We start from the raw sequence: 16,836 nt of genomic DNA on the forward strand, positions 1-16,836 counted from the left end.
ATAGTTAGATAAAGATCCAAATTAAAAAAGTGAGGTTAGATTTTTAATTTCGTTTACAATATTAGAACTAAAAAAAGAAAACAGTTGAAAATTTCGAGGCGTGAAATGTCTCGATTTTAACGGGGTAATTGCGCGCACACATACATTGGGTAATTTTTCATAGCTCGTTAGGTGGTGTTAGATGATTAAGATCGTGCTACGCCCCTGGAATCCGGGGTGTGTTTGTGAGTAAGCTATATACACGTAAATCCGAAACATGCATTATGTATTAACCTCCGGGTATCGCGCGTATACATTTGGCAACATTGGTCGTTCCACGGCTTAAGTTTATGGTTTATGGAAGCCTTAGCTTCCAACCTAACCTTTCGTAGTAGCAGTAGTAGTAGTAGGTAGCAACACCTCATGCCCGCCGTAGTTGCCTCGCACTCCCATTTGCTCTTTGGGGCTAATAAGATTCGCCTGATAACTTAATAGACGCATTCACAGTCCTAAGGTTCCAAATGGTCATATAACTATCATTACTTGGCACTTGAACTTCCTGCAATCTCCTCGTAACTTCCGTGTCTCGTTAAATTTAACTTAACGCGCGCGCAAAAGATACCCTTCCCTCCCCCCCGCCCTTCATTTCGAAATTTCCAACACGCGCGGACCAAACATTTTCATTACAATTCATTATCATTAATTTTGCCTACGATGAGAAATGTTAGAAATGATTCTCTACACCTGTGGTCAAAATTTAATTTGAATTTATTCTATTCTTACATTTTGATAGTATACTTCTAAAAGTATTTCTAAAGAAACATAACCTCAATTTTTTTTTTTTTAATCAAAAAACTAATCGAATGAAAATTAAGTAAAATATTTTCTGGGTATAAAAATTAAAATTTCATTAAATTCGTGGTCTCATGGTTATATTAGTGAATAATTCAGAAGTATCTCTTTTTGAACTGTCAATACCTTCTGGGTGCAATTAGGAGCTTGTATGTAACTGTTTTGTATCTCTCTCGCTCTCTCTCTCTTTGAAGTCAGTTTGAATTTTTCAACAGCTTTCATAAGCCACCAGATCCCTTTCAGGTTATATAAAGTTGCTTTGAAGATTTCAGAAAAAAAAAACCCATGGATATATTTTTATATTACGAAAATGTCTTTCTGTGTCAATTTTTTTATAAGCGAAAAGAAATTTTACAATTTTTTTTTTTTTTTTTGATAATAATTCTTTTCTAAATTCCGTTAAATTTATTTCTAAAATACATTTTGCGTTTCATTGACGATTAGTTATATTATTATTAAAGGAGGAATATACTTCGATTTTCCCAAAGTTTATAATTGATAACAAACTTCTTGTTTATAATTATATTAATTAAGTTTGCAAATTAAATTCGATTAATTTAATTTAAAACTTTTAGTATTATAAAAACAAAACTTGATATGTAAATTAAAATTTTATTTCGATTTGAGTTATTAAAAAGTGATATTAATAAAGTTTCAGAGTAGCAATTTTTTAATAAAATGGAAATTTAGATTAAATTTTCTATAACTAGGACTAATATAATTAAATTAGGCAATGAAATAATTATTAATTAAAAGATATATTTCATAACTGAATTGTAAAATTAAAAATTAAATTTTATAAAATCAATTTATACACACAGGTAAATGTAATTTTAAAGTATTAAAATATAAAACTTTTAAATTAAATCAGCTATAATAAAATTTTTCCAAGAAACTGAGATTTTCTCTGTGTATGTTTAATTTTCAAACTTAATCTAAAATAATTTGCAAATATTCTCCATCTTGAAAAAAAAATATTGAAATTCTTATTTTTCTTTTCACTCACCCGAGATAAATTAAAATTATCTGCAAAACTGTCTGAGAGGAAAAGTTTTTCACGATGAATCAAACTTGTTTTTAATAAAAAAAAAAAAAGAAAGGCAAGAACCATTTATTTGACTATATTAATTTTTTTCTTTTCTTCTAAAATTGATTCTAAAAATATATATTTACCGAAATTAAAATTATTTTTTAAGTCAATAAAATGTTTACAAAGTTTTTTTGTTCCTTTCTTTTTCTAAACGAAGTTCAATATTTGATATAAAAATTGTTTCCCAGCCCAAAAAAAACTCTGGGTCACGTTATTTTATTTCACCAAAAAACGAGAACGATGGAATTGATGATGGATTCAAGCGAAAAGGTAGGTATCGAGTTCGCAAAAAAGGCGAATCTCTTCGTATTTTTGAAACGAGACTGATTACGTTGCAGCTACAAAAAAAAACAAATACACTTTTACAGAAAAAAGTAGTAGGCGTTTCAAAAAAGAAAAAAAAAAAAAGGTGGAAAAAGACTAGAAAACTGTTTTTTGTCTATTTAGCAATCCGAATCACAATTTTGTTCAATTTAACATTTTCACTCTCTCACGCAATTTGCCACACCGTAAATTTGTTATTCCAATTGAATTTGAAACCGGAGAAATTAATTCGAACGGAAATAATTAATTCTAATTAAGTCTTTTTAATTTTATCAATGTCGAAATAAATTTTCTTCAATTAGAAAAACAATTATTCTTTAATTTAAAAATTAATTTCCATTAATTATATTTATTTTGGATAATTTAAAAACCTTCCTTACCGACTGTTGGTAAAAACAAACTATTGTGTTACAATAAAATCACTTACTTTTTTTCTATTTATTTATAATTGATGAATATCGTTGAAAATTCGTTTAAATTGGAACATTGATATAAATTTAAAGATTATTTTTTAAATAAAAATTAATTTAAAACAAGAAAAATATAATCAAATAACGCAGAACGTTACAAATCGTTTAATTGTAATTACAAACGATTATACAAGCTACTTAAACTCTTTTAATTTAACACAAAAGAAATCTCTAAAACGCTAAGGTAAAGGGTGGATGAAACAAGTTCAAAATGAGTGATCTTGTAAAGATTTCAAAGTAATTAGGAAGAATGGAGCGTCAATCAACAAGTGGGTGGTGGTTTTTTTAAAAAAAAAGAAATCTTCCCTTTTGTAAAAGCGGGTCTCGTCACTTGCTCCGTCGCTCTAACCTATTCAATAAAAGCAGAGGCGTCAATTTCGCGTTCCATTTTCCACGAGAATGCGGGAGTTGCCTCGAGATGGTACGTACACACACACATATATGAAGACCCCCTCCAGGGCCGTATATATACACTTGAGTGACTTCTGATATCCCTTAGATTGTGGAAATTTCGTCTCTATATAGTAATCGCAACTATCCCTATTATTGGCAATCGTCTATAATTACTCGCCACTATATATATATATATATATATAGAGAGAGAGAGAGAGAGATACCCTCAGCTTTCCCATTAAAGCCCTTGGGTAGTAAACGATACCGTGGTGCGCAATTGATGCAGATTTCGCAATTCGAAATTGTTCCCCGCTTAGTTAACCGAGAAAGCAAGCGTGGCTAAAGTCGTCAAGCATCTCCTTCTCTATCCCCCAAAACCGGCCTATTTCCCTCCCTCTCTCTCTCTCTCTCTCATTCTCTCTCTCTCTCTCTCTCTCTCTCTCTCTCTCTCTCGCCCCCACTTGACATCCAATGTACTACAAACGACCTAATGCCCGACATGTGGTTGTTGCACACGAATTTGTCCAAGCCTCGAATGTTAATTCAAAGGGATTCGAGATAGTCGATTAACTTTCCATAGAAATTGCACTAGCAATTAGAATCGCTTTTGCTCTCAGTGCAGAGCAAAGCTCCTCGCTTTATAAAGTCAAAGTTACCTACCACCACCACCACCCTCTCTCTTTCTCCCATCAAAGCCTATACGCCACCACTGTCCCGAATTCAATTTACCTCGGGAATGATTGGAAATTTTAAAACAAAAAAAAAAAAAAAAAGAGAAAACTCCTCTTTTATTTTCTCTAATTAAAAAAAAAAACTAGTGTCAGGAATTGTTTTCAATTCAAAGCCCTCTTTCTCTCTCTTTTCCTCATTCATCGATAACGATTGATTGGTTAGCGCTTTCATAAACGAGATTTTCACCGTAAAACTGTTTATACTAATTGCTTTTATAGAGGTTAAAAGAAAAAATATAATAAATAAATATAATTTTCTTTGTAATGCGCGTTTGCAAAATCGAATTTTATTTCCGATCGTTACGTGATTATTAGGGTTATTTCACATTGGGGTGAAAAATTTTGAAAAGTAAAAACATACCGACACAGAAATCTACCTTACCGACCGATGGTAAAACAGTTTTTTTTGAAAAATGAGAATATAAAAAATTACCGACGTAGAACTCTACCTTACCAAGGTAGATTCCTATGTCGGTAATTTTTATATTTTACCATCAGTCGGTAAGGTAGATTTCTATGTCGGTAATTTTTATATTAGCATTTTCAAAAAAAACTGTTTTACCATCAATTGGTAAGGTTGATTTCTATATCGGTAATTTTTTATATTAGAATTTTTCAAAAAAAATTCTTTACCATCAGTCGGTAAGGTAGACTTCTATGTCGGTAATTTTTTATATTAGCATTTTCAAAAAAACTGTTTTACCATCAATTGGTAAGGGAGATTTCTAGTTCGGTAATAAAACCCATGTTTATCGGACTTCATGGGACCGGGAAAAAAATCCGATTTGAGCGGGAATCTAAATAATGCGTGTCCAATATACGTGGGTTTCACTGTATGTTAAGGTAGCATGATTTTCGACAATAATTGAATAAGTTTTGACATTAATTAAGTGGTTTATTTCGTCATTAATTACTTTGTTGATTTGTCACTAAATATACATCTAGGGTTTCGCAAACTTTGACTAAAGCTTGTGTATATATTCACTAAATAAGACAATGAAATCATAGAATACACGTGACGCAGTGAGGTTTACTGATTACATTTCCTTAGTAAAATTTGCTGACAATGAAAACTATATAGTGACAATTGAAAGTTAAAAACTAAGTATTAGGATTAATAATTAAGGAGTGCAACAAAAGAAGTTTTAATTTTGTATCTTACAATAGGAAATCTTAAAGAATTAATGCCTAAAAAAACTTTATCAATAATTCTTTTAAGCGTATAACATTTTGAATAAAATATCTACAAAACTATCACAAAAATTTCCAATTTCTTTCAAATCAACAAAATTTATTAAAGCAAGAGAGTTGAAAAATTCTTACAAAACAACTTCTCGAAATAAGATGCATTCCATTCTATATACCTAAAAATAGAAGTGGAATATATTCTTGATATCAAAATTTATAGTCTTGTCAAAAGTTCCCTTCATTCTTCGAAAAAAAAAGAAACTAGAGAAATTTTCTTTTAATTCTTAAGGAAAAAAGTGGGTCAACACTGAGTCCAGCAAAAGAGAGAGAGAGATACATTTTAATATCACCCAAGATATTTTCCTTCCGGGAGACACCCGGACAAAGAAAAAGAGAGAGAGAGAGCCAACGAAATCGACTTTCACAGAAAAAGAAGAAGTGCCTTACCGACGGAAAATATTTTCGAAGCTTATACTTTCGGGAGGGAAGCCAATCGTCGCTCAGAAAAGGGATCAGCTTATCGTATGTTTTCTCAGAGCGAAACTACTTTCGTCCTTTTTCATCTTCTGGAAGGAAGAGAGAGAGAGAGAGATTCTATATAGACGTCTACACAACGGCCCCATAACCGGCTCGCGAACTTATCTACTTAATTTTGCCATCCATCCATCCTCCCCGGAGGCGCGCACGTATGCCTCTATCTTCCATGAGAGAGCACAGGAAACGGGGATGGACTTGAAAGAAAATCGATTCTACTCGACGACGACGACGACGACACGACGTTAGAGGCAGAGAAACCAGAAATAGAGCATGGGGGAGAGAAAAAAAAAGAGAGAGAGACAAGAGGACAGATATCGTAAAGAGGCGGAAGAATGAACCAAAGGGGGTGGAAGAATTTGACTAAAGGGGTGGAAAGAACCGATTAAAAAAAGGGATTATAATAAGGGATGATTCACGCGAATAAAAAAAAACCTACCGATAATCCCATCAGTCAAGAATTCTTTTCGGAAAAGTGAATAAAGTTCGCGAGAAATCAACGAACCTAGAAAAAACTGATGGAGGAAGTCCGTTTTTGATTTGACTTCTAAAGATTTTAATACATGACATTGTTTAATTCAACAGAATTTAGAGCAATCGGAGATTAAATGGTAAATACTGATTAGTTCCTTAAAATCAAAATTTCGATGATTTGCTCTTGTTGATAATTCGATGTTTTTTTTTTTATAAAGGAAAAGGTTTTTCCTAAGAAGCATTGTCTACCAATTACACTCTACCCTATGGAACAGTGAAAGTCGTGGAGATAAAGAAGATTAAAATAGGCAACAAGGGATGATGATGATGGTGTAGTGTTAGATTCTCTCTATATATATATATATATATAAAAGAGAAAAAACTGAGTGGCGTGAGTAACTATGAAGAGTGGACGTGTTACTTGAAGCTCGTACTTCAACGAAGAAGCGTGTTCTCGGCCAAAAGGGATCTTAGCGCAAAAAAAAAGAGAGTGACTTTTCTGGAGCAAATTTAAAGTATCGCATGATGGCTCTACTTTTATATAGCATCCCGAAAGCTTAACCCTTTTGCAATCCAATATATATATATATATATATATATATATACATATACTAACCTGACGGAACGAAATCCGCCAAAAAGTTTTTTATTTATTGCGACAGCGTGTGGTCTGCTGAATAAATCCAACGAGTTGCTGCGGAAAATGAAAGAGACTGGATTTAGTCCACTGCAGTCAACTTCTTCTTCTTCTATTATGCGTATACGTGACATTCACAATTTTATGACTTATATTTAAAATACAAAATAAAAATCCATAAATGACCTTTTTTTTCCTCTTTTATTAATTTTATCACGTCGATAAACAGAAAAGTTTCTTTAAAAAAAAGAAAAATTTGCCCTCCGCAAGTTGAACTTCAACGAAAATTCAAGGAAAGAAAGAAAGACTTTGAAACTGCAGAACAAAAAAAAAAGAGACTTTAAAAGAACATTCAAAAGTGCGCTAGGAAAGAAAGCCAAGTGTTGGAAAGAGATAGTTTCTGAACAATAAAAAGATTTTTACGAGACCGTTTAAACTAAATAGACCACAGTTAATTAAAACAAAAAAAAAATTAGTAATTACATTTTTTTTTGGTAAAACTAAAAATTTCTTTTCGGACAAAACTCAATGTCACTAGAATTTTTGTGTATTTAACACAAACTTTGTCAACTACCAAACCGCGCAGAAAGGTGTATTTTCGTGACAAAATGTCACTCTATCAAAAAATGTACATTCATTCACCAAAAGGTGGTTTTCAAGTGTGAGCTTTGCTCTCATTCCGCATGAAAGTGCAAAAGCAAACATTGGGCCAACGACTACTCTTATTTTCCCCCTTTTGCCTTTTAGAAAAAAAAAATTCTTCCCCCATTCCTTTTCTCGTCATGACTTTTCCCATATATACGGTGTTTAACATCGTATCTTTGCACCTCGACCCCCTACCACTGTGGCAACACGAATGAATACCACCCACCGAGGTTGAAATTGAAATATGTTACCCTGGATGACGCGACCCCTTTGCTAGAAACACAATTTAGTAATGTTGAATTTACCTCAAGTTTTAATCGCTCCAACGAAGCAAAATTGTATGCTTTGAATAAATTTACATTTTCTACTATATAGAAAATAAACTAATTTACTTAAATGTTTTTAGGTTTATTACGAAAATGCTTAGGCATTGGAATAAAAGTAATTAGGTTATTTTAATTTGTTGGTAGAATTAGAGAATAAAAAAAAGAAATTAGTTTTGTAATGTAAAAAAAGTATGATAAAAATTAGTATAGTTTAAATTAATCTCAGAGATACAACACCAAGGAGCGCCAGAGTCGAACTGAGGCTAAAGTCGAGGAGCACTGTGTTATATAAAATGCTGTTGGCCAATTACGACGCGAGGCCACTCCCCCTCCACTGCCGGGCGGCCAGTTGGGGACTCACGCCTCCCCACCACTGCGCCACTCCAGTCTCCCCCCACTAAGGCACTATATAACACCGACGATTCTCACTCACCAATTCATTCTTCCTCCGTCGCTACCAAGTGACTTACTCCACAGTCCTAACTTTGGAATATTTTTAATATTAAAAAATTATGAGACAACTAAATTAACAACATAATGTTATTCCTACAATTTTTGATTAATTTTACCACTTTTAAAAAAATTTCTAATTTTAATAATTTATTATTTTTATCTTTAATACGAACATTAAAAAATTAATTAATATCCTACAACTTTATTATATCCCACCAAAAAAAAAAAAAAAAAAACCCAACCGGGTGAATTAAAAATCGTTGCAATAATGAAATAATAAACCAGAGGAAATGGCTTTTAATATTCCTCGTACAAATTTACAGCGAAACGAGAAAATTAGAAGGCAGCAAAATTAGCAGCAATAAAATCTTTTAAATCGAATTTTCTCAATTTGACTGTGTAAGAATTGGCGCGTTCATAAAACTTGGAACAGACTCTAATTGAGTGAGAAAACTGTGAATTAACGTGACACTCCCACCTATTTCCAACCCTCTTCGTCAAAAAAAAAAAAATGCACGGGAAATAAAATGAGTATCCCAAGACTAAAAGGGATTCCGGCTTGGAATTAGATAGAGACAAAAAAAAATGAGAGGAGAAATTGTAAGCTTAATTAAATTTTAATTTTCACAAACGAGCGCGTAGGAATTTCATCCCTATGATGATAACGAAGTTAAAATCCTCTTTTCGCGTTCACGCGCGCAATGTCTCACAAAAGTGAAATTCCAATTTTCAACCAAGAATGATTTGTCATCTTTTCTGGATGGATCAAGAACGCACGTTCTCTCTTTCTTTAAAGATTCTTTTCTAAATGTAATCGAAAATAGAATCACCCTCTCATTTAATTTACGCTTGGATGGTTTTGAATGATGGAGATACTTTTCCTACTCTTCTCATTGTGTCAATTTATCAAAAATTTCTTTACATATATTAAATTATGTTTATTTTTTTTTTTTTTTTTATTAATTCTAAATCTTTTTAAAATCCCACCGCTGTCACCACATTTTTTATTTTTCTCTTAGACAAAAGTCTACTTATATTTATTGTCAACGGCAACAATGGGGGATTTTTTTCTAAAGAATCCAAATGCATGACTTATAACGTCATTAATGTGCTCGTCGTCATTATCATTGGATTCTGTTTCTTGGAGAAATTCTTCACAAATAATTTCCTTATTGTCTGGAGGAGTAAGATTGAGTTTAAAAATTTTTCTTGCACTCGAATTACAGGGAGCAAAAGCCTTCATGAAACATTGTTCTAATGGTAGAATTTCCCTGGAAGAAATTTTGTTTTATTCTTTCTATTGTTTAAACTTTTTTTTCTTAAGGGAAAAAAAACTTACTTGCAGGAAGATGATGATACTGAGGATCCCGTTAGTAATTGAAAGAGAGTTACATCATTTCTCGTTGGATTAATTAAAATATTTTTATAATCTTTTTTACAATTTCTAAATATTTTACTGTTTGCTATAAATCTACAGGCGCCAAATTGTGCAACCATTTCTGGATCAACTGTTAATTATAAAAAAAATCATATTTGTAATTTAAAAAATTAAACTTTTATTAAAATTAATTTTCAATGAATTAAATTCGAAAACAAAAAATGAAATTTTTTATTAATTAATAATGAAATTTTAATTTAAAAAAAATTTTTTAATTATGTAAAAATTAAATAGAATGTAAAAAATGGATAGTTTAAAAAGTGTTTAAAAACTCACTTTGTAAAACTCGTTTGGCATGAATTTTGAGAATACGTTCAATAACAATAATCAATTCATTGGGATTTAATTGTTTTTCATTATCTAAACACTTCTGTATGAGATTAATTAATTCCTTTAATTTTTCAATCACTTTTGAATTATAAACATATTTAAGAACATAATCAAATTTCTCTACATCACGATAATAAAGTGGCTCCCAATATTGTTCTAAAATTGTATGATATTCAGTAAAAATTTTTGAATTTATCGAATTATTTGTTCTTGACGCGCATTCCTTGTTTATTTCACTGTAAATTTTCATTTTAAACCAATTATCAATTTTTGATTTATCATTATTATCACTTACAACATTTTGGAAATTATCTGTAATTTTAATAATTTTTTATTTATTTTAAAAAATTGTTTTATTTAAAAAAATTAAATATTTATAAAAAATTAAATATTTATTAAAAATTAATAGTAATTATACAATTTTCAAAAATTATACTTACATAAAATGATGGTGAGTAAAAAAATTATTACTTTCATTTTTTAAAATAAATTTTAGAAATAATTTTTTATTTTTAATACGTCTTTAACAATATTGTAAACATAAATTGTATTGTATTAGAAATTTAATTCCATATTTAAATAAACTCAACTCTTGATATTGCATATCTCGTTATGTACATAAAAAAAAATTATCTTATGATTTCCTGCATTAATTTCCTGTTAACAGTTTACAGGAATATTTTTTTTCCTATTATTAAATATGATTATTATTTCTGATTTTTTCACTTTTATCAATAAATAAAAAAAAAAATTTTTTTTCTTCTTAAACAAAATTATGATTAATAATTATTTCAATCGTTTATTTTTGATTATCAATAATTGATTTACAGAAAAATTATTACAAACAGTTAATTTTGATAATTTTAATATTAAATCAAAAATTGTGGTTGAAAAAAAAAAAATTTTTATTTAACCAAATCAAAGTTATTTTCATTATCATCTTCTGGAGAAATATTGTCGATGTCTATATTATTATTTAATTCAAATATCTCGGGAAAATCGTCACAAATAACAATTCCCGGTGGACTGAGAAGAATTTGAAACATTTTCTTGACATTCAAACTACATTGATTGACAGTTGCTGCTCTCATGAGGCATTGTTCCGTTTTTAAAACGTCCCTTGAAAATTGTAACACAAAAAAAATTAATCAATAGAATATTAGAAACTATAATTTTAGAAAAGAAATTATTTTTCAAAAAATTGTTTTAAAAATATTTTAAAAATATTTTAAAAAATATTAAAAAAATTTTTTTTTAATTTTTTTAGATTGTACAGTTTTTTTTCAATTATTTCAATTTTTTGTATAAATAAAATAATAATTAGTTAATAAATAAAAAAAAAAAAAGTTTGAGTTTAAGGCTGTTTTAGCGCAACGCTGATAAAAAAACAAATTCAATGCGCGCGCAGTTCGTGAAAAGAGGGGATAACCAATCATTGAGCGTTCTCTTCCTTTTCGCATAAGGCGCGCGCAGTACCCCCTCCTTTCCAAATACGCCGCGAGCATTTTAAAAAAAATTGTATATTAAATCTAAAATTACCAATTAATTTTTGTTTTTATTATATTTTTTCTCATTAATTTTTTTATCAAAATTAATTTTCCAAATTAAATTCTAATTTATTTTCAACAAAAAAATTAATTGATTTAATTCTCATTATTTTATTTTATTAAATTGTAATTTTATTTCATACTTGCAAGAATGATCTGTAGAATTTCCGCTAAGCAACTCGTAAATTGATTTTGAGTATCTTGGCGTGTTATGAAGGGTAACTAAAGAGGCTTGTTGGCACGTTTTCAAATGATCTTTTTTAACTTCCATAAAGCACTTTAGGTCCTCGTCGATGACAGGATCAACTGATAATTAATTTTCACAATTTTTTTATTAAATTTTTATTATTATTATTATTAATATTACTATTATTATTATTATTATTACTATTATTATTATTAATAATAATTATTATTCATAAAAAAAATTATAAATAATTTAAAAAAAAAGTAAAGAAAAAATTTGACTTACGTTGAAAAACTTTTTCGTAGTGTATAAATAAAAATCTGATAATTATTGCAAATTCATCCTCAATTGATACACGATCTTGATCAGTTAAACAATTTTGTATTGCATTTATTAATTCTTTCATTGAATCAACTAATTGTGAATTAAATGCATGATATGAAACATAATTGTATTTTGAATCATTTAAAGTTTCATTGACAATTAAATAATTATGATAATTATTAATAAAACGATCAATTATTTTATAATCAATTGATGATTTTCCATTCCATACGCAAAGATCTTCAATTTCAGAAAATTTCAATTTCAACCAATTATTAAGACGGGGTTTTAATTCTTTGTCAGATGTAATTAAATTCACTTGTAAAATATCTGTAGAATAGTATTTAAAAAATAATTTTTAATTTAAATATTTTATTTGCTTTATAAAAATTAAATTTATGAAATTAAATTTAAAAAATCAAAATTAATACGTAAAATTGACTTACAGAGAAAAATGTGTGATATTATGAAAATCTTCATATTTTTGGTTTCTTTCTTTTTTTTTTGAGAAACAATGTTTTAGATTATTACTTGACACAAAAATTGAATTAGATGAAACTGAAATATTCCAATTTCTCTACTATTACACATATATTTATATCCCTGTCAAGCTAATTAAAATTCGCTATTTCCGGTGATAATATTAATTGTCCAAAAATACATTTTGTCAGATGGGAAATTTGTCATTTTATCTCAACTTTATATAATTATTATCATATTTGTTACCACTAGTAAAAAATTAAATCTGTATAAATTTTTTTTTAACTTAAAAAAATATTTTTTTTTTATTTAAATGAAAAAATATTTTTTTAATTAAAATAAAATATTATTAATATCATATTGAACGGACACAATAAGATAAAAATCTTTCAAGGATAAAAGGAAATAGTTTAATATTATATAAAATGGTACATCACTACGGAAAATTGTTTGATAAATTAAAAAAAAAAAAAAAAAATTCAATACATAACGATAAGAAATATCAGTTTAGAATTTTCTGCTATTTAAATAGAAGTTTTTCAAGCGAAAAATTTAATTTACAATCGTTTCTCCATACATATGAAAAAGTTTTTTTAAATTAAAAATAGTCGAATATAAAAATGAAGGGCTTCTCAATTATTGTTCTTTTGTTATTTATTTTTTGTGAGTATTTTTTCAAATACGCTTCAATATTCATTTCATTCATCAAAATTAATTAAAAACTTTTTTTTTTTTTTTTAAATTAAATCTAAACAATAAAATTTACAGTTTAATTTCAATTGTTGAAAATAATAAATAACATTTTTTATTTCAATTTCAGCGAATATCGATAAAAGTACAACAAGAAGTGTTGGATCAAAAATTGAAAAATGGTTAAACATGAAAGTTGAGGAATTAAATGAACAATGTGAATCAAATGATAAAAGTGATTTTGAACGTGAATTAATACACGATTATTATTATGAAGTTCAGGATTACACGGCTAAAGATGAACAAATGATTTTAAATAGTGATGATTATTTTTTTAATGTAACATATAATCCATCTATGTTGCAAGCATTAAAAAATGTTATTAAAAATATTCAAAATTGTCTCGATCAAGATGATCGTCTAAATCCTGTGGAATTGAATAAAGTTATAAATAAAGTACTCACAATGCACGCCAATAGATTACTAAAAAGTAGGTGAAAACATTTTTATCATTAATGAACAATAAAATAATAATAATAATAATAATAGTAATAATTATAATTATAATAATTAATAATAACGAAAGGATAATTTAATTTTAGAAATAATGTAGATTTTATTGCTTTGGTTTTGTGAATTTTACTATACTGTGAACGCTCAATAGGAAGAGTGGTGGAAGACGCTATCCCCACTTTTGACGCGTGCGGTGATTGGTGGCGGAACGCTATCCCCACTCTTGAGGCGCTCAGTGATTGGTTGCGGCGCTCTACCCCCACTTTTGACGCGCTCGGTGATTGGTTACGGCGCGCTATCCCCACTTTTTTTGTCGCAGCGTTCTCCACTTAGTTTAAAGTTGTTTTTTTGTTTTTGTTTTCTAACTTAATTTTTTGTACTTATTTACTGCGATTATTAATTTTTTTCAAAATTGTACTCTTTTACAGTTGCTCCTACTATTGAAAAAGACATTATGATGTGCGAGAAGATTATGGATTTGGAAAAATGTGCAAAACCCTACATGCATCTTGTTCGTGGAGGTCCTGGTTTCTCTAATGATCAATTGACAATTTTACAGGTTCTTGTTCCAGCCTACGTTATATCACCTTCCTGCGCGTAAGTCATTTTTTTAATTATATTAATTGCAATTATTCTTTTAATTTCGCAATTATTTATTATCACTGTTATTTTAGATAATTAATTAACTAATAATTGTAAAAAATAATTATTTAATAAATAATAATAGTAATTAATAATTATAATAAATACATTAATAAATATATAAAATAGAATAAAAAATACAATAAAAAATAGAATAAAAAATATAATAAAAAATAGAATAAAAAATATAATAATAAATATATAATATAATAAATAATGCCAATAAATTAATATAATTATTCATTAAAGTAATTATTAGTATTAATTTTTAAAATATTTTTTTTTAGGGATATTCTTCCATTGGAAAAATGTTTTATGAAACACATGCAAAAATGTAATTCAAATGCCAAAAGATATTTTCAAGTTGTTCTCACACCGTCAGAAGTGAATGATGGTATTTGTCAAAATTTCATTCATGACACTAATAATAATTATTCAAATGATGAAGATAATGACATTTTTCATCAAGATGAAAATAATGATGACAATGATGATAATGATGATGAAGATGAAACTAAAGCCTCTCTAAGAAAATTATTTCACTTGTAAAAAATGATTAAAAACAAAAACAAAATAGAATTGTAATTTTACCTATCGTTGCAAATAATTAAATAAACAAAAAAAATTTAATTATTATTATTTTAGTAATAAAAACCAATTATTTTCTCAGGTGGTATAATATATTTTTTTTCAAACAAAAAATAAAAACAAAAATATTAAAGAACGTTAACGCTAATTAAAATGAAAATAGAATTTTTCTAAAGTAATCTTGGGAGGCAGAGAGAGAGAGAGAGAGAGAGAGAGAGAGAGAGAGAGAGAGAGAGAGAGAGAGAGAAGGGTTCAGGTGTTTACAGGGAAATTCGCGGCGTATTCGCGAAACGAGCTTTGTCGTTATTTGCATACATTCTCATTAGATGCAACGCGACAGTATAATTTGAATATTGTGAGTAACTCCGCTCTGATGAGACGTAATTCAGACGTCAGACAGTGAACGATTTCAGGAGGTACACATATATATTATACTAGAAGGTCTACACCACTTTAATAATTAATTTTTTTAAGGCTTGCAAGTATTAAAATTATTAAAATTTTATCTAAATTTTGAGGTTATGCTTCTTTCTTGGTTAGGAGAATTCGAAGTTATGTTTGTCGGACATAGCCTCAAAACCCAACAATCCCATTGATTTATGTCTTTGAATTTTGAGGTCATGTTTGACATATGACCTTGAATTTTGAGGTTATGTTCGACCTATGATCTTGAATTTTAAATTTATGTTTGAACTAATGCCTTGAATCCTGAAAACCTATGCCCTAGAATTTTTAAGTTATGTTCAATCTATGTCTTTGAATTTTGAGGTTATATTCGTTTTAACCTACATTTTTGACAGATGACATCGATTTTTAAGGTTATGTTCGTTTCAACATTCATGTCTATACGGTTAGTACAATTCTTGTCAAAATTTCTGAATCAGCGTTGGCGGTGGAATTTTTTTTTTATAATATAGCGATTAAATAAATAATAATAATAATAATAATAATAATAATAATAATAATAATAATATATAAATATATATTAACCTCCTGAGGTTTGAAACGAGCCAAGACATCTTTGTTGACAAGAAATTTTTATTTTACTATTTTTCTTTTTTTTCACCAAACAAATAAAAAAATTCCCCGGAGAACTTTTCCTCTTAAACGTTATATACCAGTTTGCTCATTAATGAATAATAGAGTCGGGGGCACTATTTTCCGTCTTTAAAATCCACAGCTCCCCAAGACTTTTTGAAGCTTTTCAAGGCAAAAAATAAGAAAGAAAAAAAAAGAAAAAAAGACGGTTTGGCCCACTTTCAAAGAATCGTTTCACTGCAACACGGAATATCCTCCCCCCTCCCCCCTCTCTTTCTCATAATTGCCCCTCACAAAAGAAATAGTTATTAGGTGAATTCGACAGAGACGTGACCCGCAAGAAATTTTCTTTTATGTAAAACATTTTATTTCTTTTTTTTTTTTATTCCAACTGACGGTCTATTCATCTCGTGGCAACAATTCTTAAATATTTGAGAAATTTTTAAATTCATTTAAAATTGACTATTATTACAAAAAAATACTATTACTAAAAAATAGTAAAAATTTTTTTTATTCTAATATCAAAATAATTTAATTTCTTTTTTTAAGAACAAAAATCACTATATTCTCTTTCTTAATTTGTAATCTGATAGTAATTAAAAAAAAAAAATTGGATCTCCCTTTATTTTTTCTTTAAAAATAGACAATTACCGTGGATTAAACTAGGACTCAAACTACGATTTTAATGAGCTAAAAAAAGAAATTTTAAATTAACCCGTTATCTCGGTGCTTTTTATTGATCAACTCATCGCAGTGGAAATAGGCAGAAAGAAAGAAAGAGAGAGAAGCAAGAAAGTAAGAATATAAAATAAGAGCAGTAAGTGCACAACCGCAGGGGATGTCTTGTTAAATTTAACCGTCCATTGCAAATGCGACGAGCATTTAATCTTTCGTAGCCAATCATGCCATTTCAGTGCAAACGGCAATCGTCGAATACGACAGAAAATAGAGAAGAGAGGGAGA

General features: G+C 28.6%; 4 protein-coding genes across 7 annotated transcripts in view; 1 reads left to right on the forward strand and 3 right to left on the reverse strand.

The window, feature by feature from the left end:
- Nucleotides 1–16,836, reverse strand: part of LOC127280497 (hemicentin-2-like) — a 174,854-nt gene that overhangs the window by 71,144 nt on the left and 86,874 nt on the right. The gene's annotated exons all lie outside the window — the stretch shown is intronic.
- On the reverse strand, nucleotides 8,695–10,402 carry LOC127280529 (uncharacterized). Its single transcript, XM_051303575.1, has 4 exons — nucleotides 10,305–10,402; nucleotides 9,811–10,176; nucleotides 9,436–9,604; nucleotides 8,695–9,367 (listed from the first exon to the last, which is right to left on the reverse strand). Exons 1-4 carry the CDS (start codon nucleotides 10,339–10,341, stop codon nucleotides 9,124–9,126), a joined length of 816 nt encoding a protein of 271 aa, XP_051159532.1. The 5' UTR covers nucleotides 10,342–10,402; the 3' UTR covers nucleotides 8,695–9,123.
- Nucleotides 10,638–12,496, reverse strand: LOC127280533 (uncharacterized). Of its 2 annotated transcripts, XM_051303578.1 has the most exons (4): nucleotides 12,369–12,495; nucleotides 11,884–12,252; nucleotides 11,555–11,717; nucleotides 10,638–10,983 (listed from the first exon to the last, which is right to left on the reverse strand). In XM_051303578.1, the coding sequence occupies exons 1-4, from the start codon at nucleotides 12,400–12,402 to the stop codon at nucleotides 10,770–10,772; spliced, it is 780 nt and encodes a 259-aa protein (XP_051159535.1). In that variant the 5' UTR covers nucleotides 12,403–12,495; the 3' UTR covers nucleotides 10,638–10,769. The 2 variants fall into 2 exon arrangements, with proteins under 2 accessions (XP_051159535.1, XP_051159536.1); XM_051303579.1 differs by lacking the exon at nucleotides 11,884–12,252 and having other exon boundaries at nucleotides 12,369–12,496.
- Nucleotides 12,943–14,877, forward strand: LOC127280527 (uncharacterized). The gene is made up of 4 exons (XM_051303573.1): nucleotides 12,943–13,065; nucleotides 13,223–13,582; nucleotides 14,034–14,202; nucleotides 14,535–14,877. Exons 1-4 carry the CDS (start codon nucleotides 13,023–13,025, stop codon nucleotides 14,794–14,796), a joined length of 834 nt encoding a protein of 277 aa, XP_051159530.1. The 5' UTR covers nucleotides 12,943–13,022; the 3' UTR covers nucleotides 14,797–14,877.

Source organism: Leptopilina boulardi, unplaced genomic scaffold (assembly GCF_019393585.1).
Source record: "Leptopilina boulardi isolate dan_hultmark-lab unplaced genomic scaffold, ZJU_Lbou_2.1 LbouV2_248, whole genome shotgun sequence".
Classification (NCBI taxonomy): Eukaryota; Metazoa; Arthropoda; class Insecta; order Hymenoptera; family Figitidae; genus Leptopilina; species Leptopilina boulardi.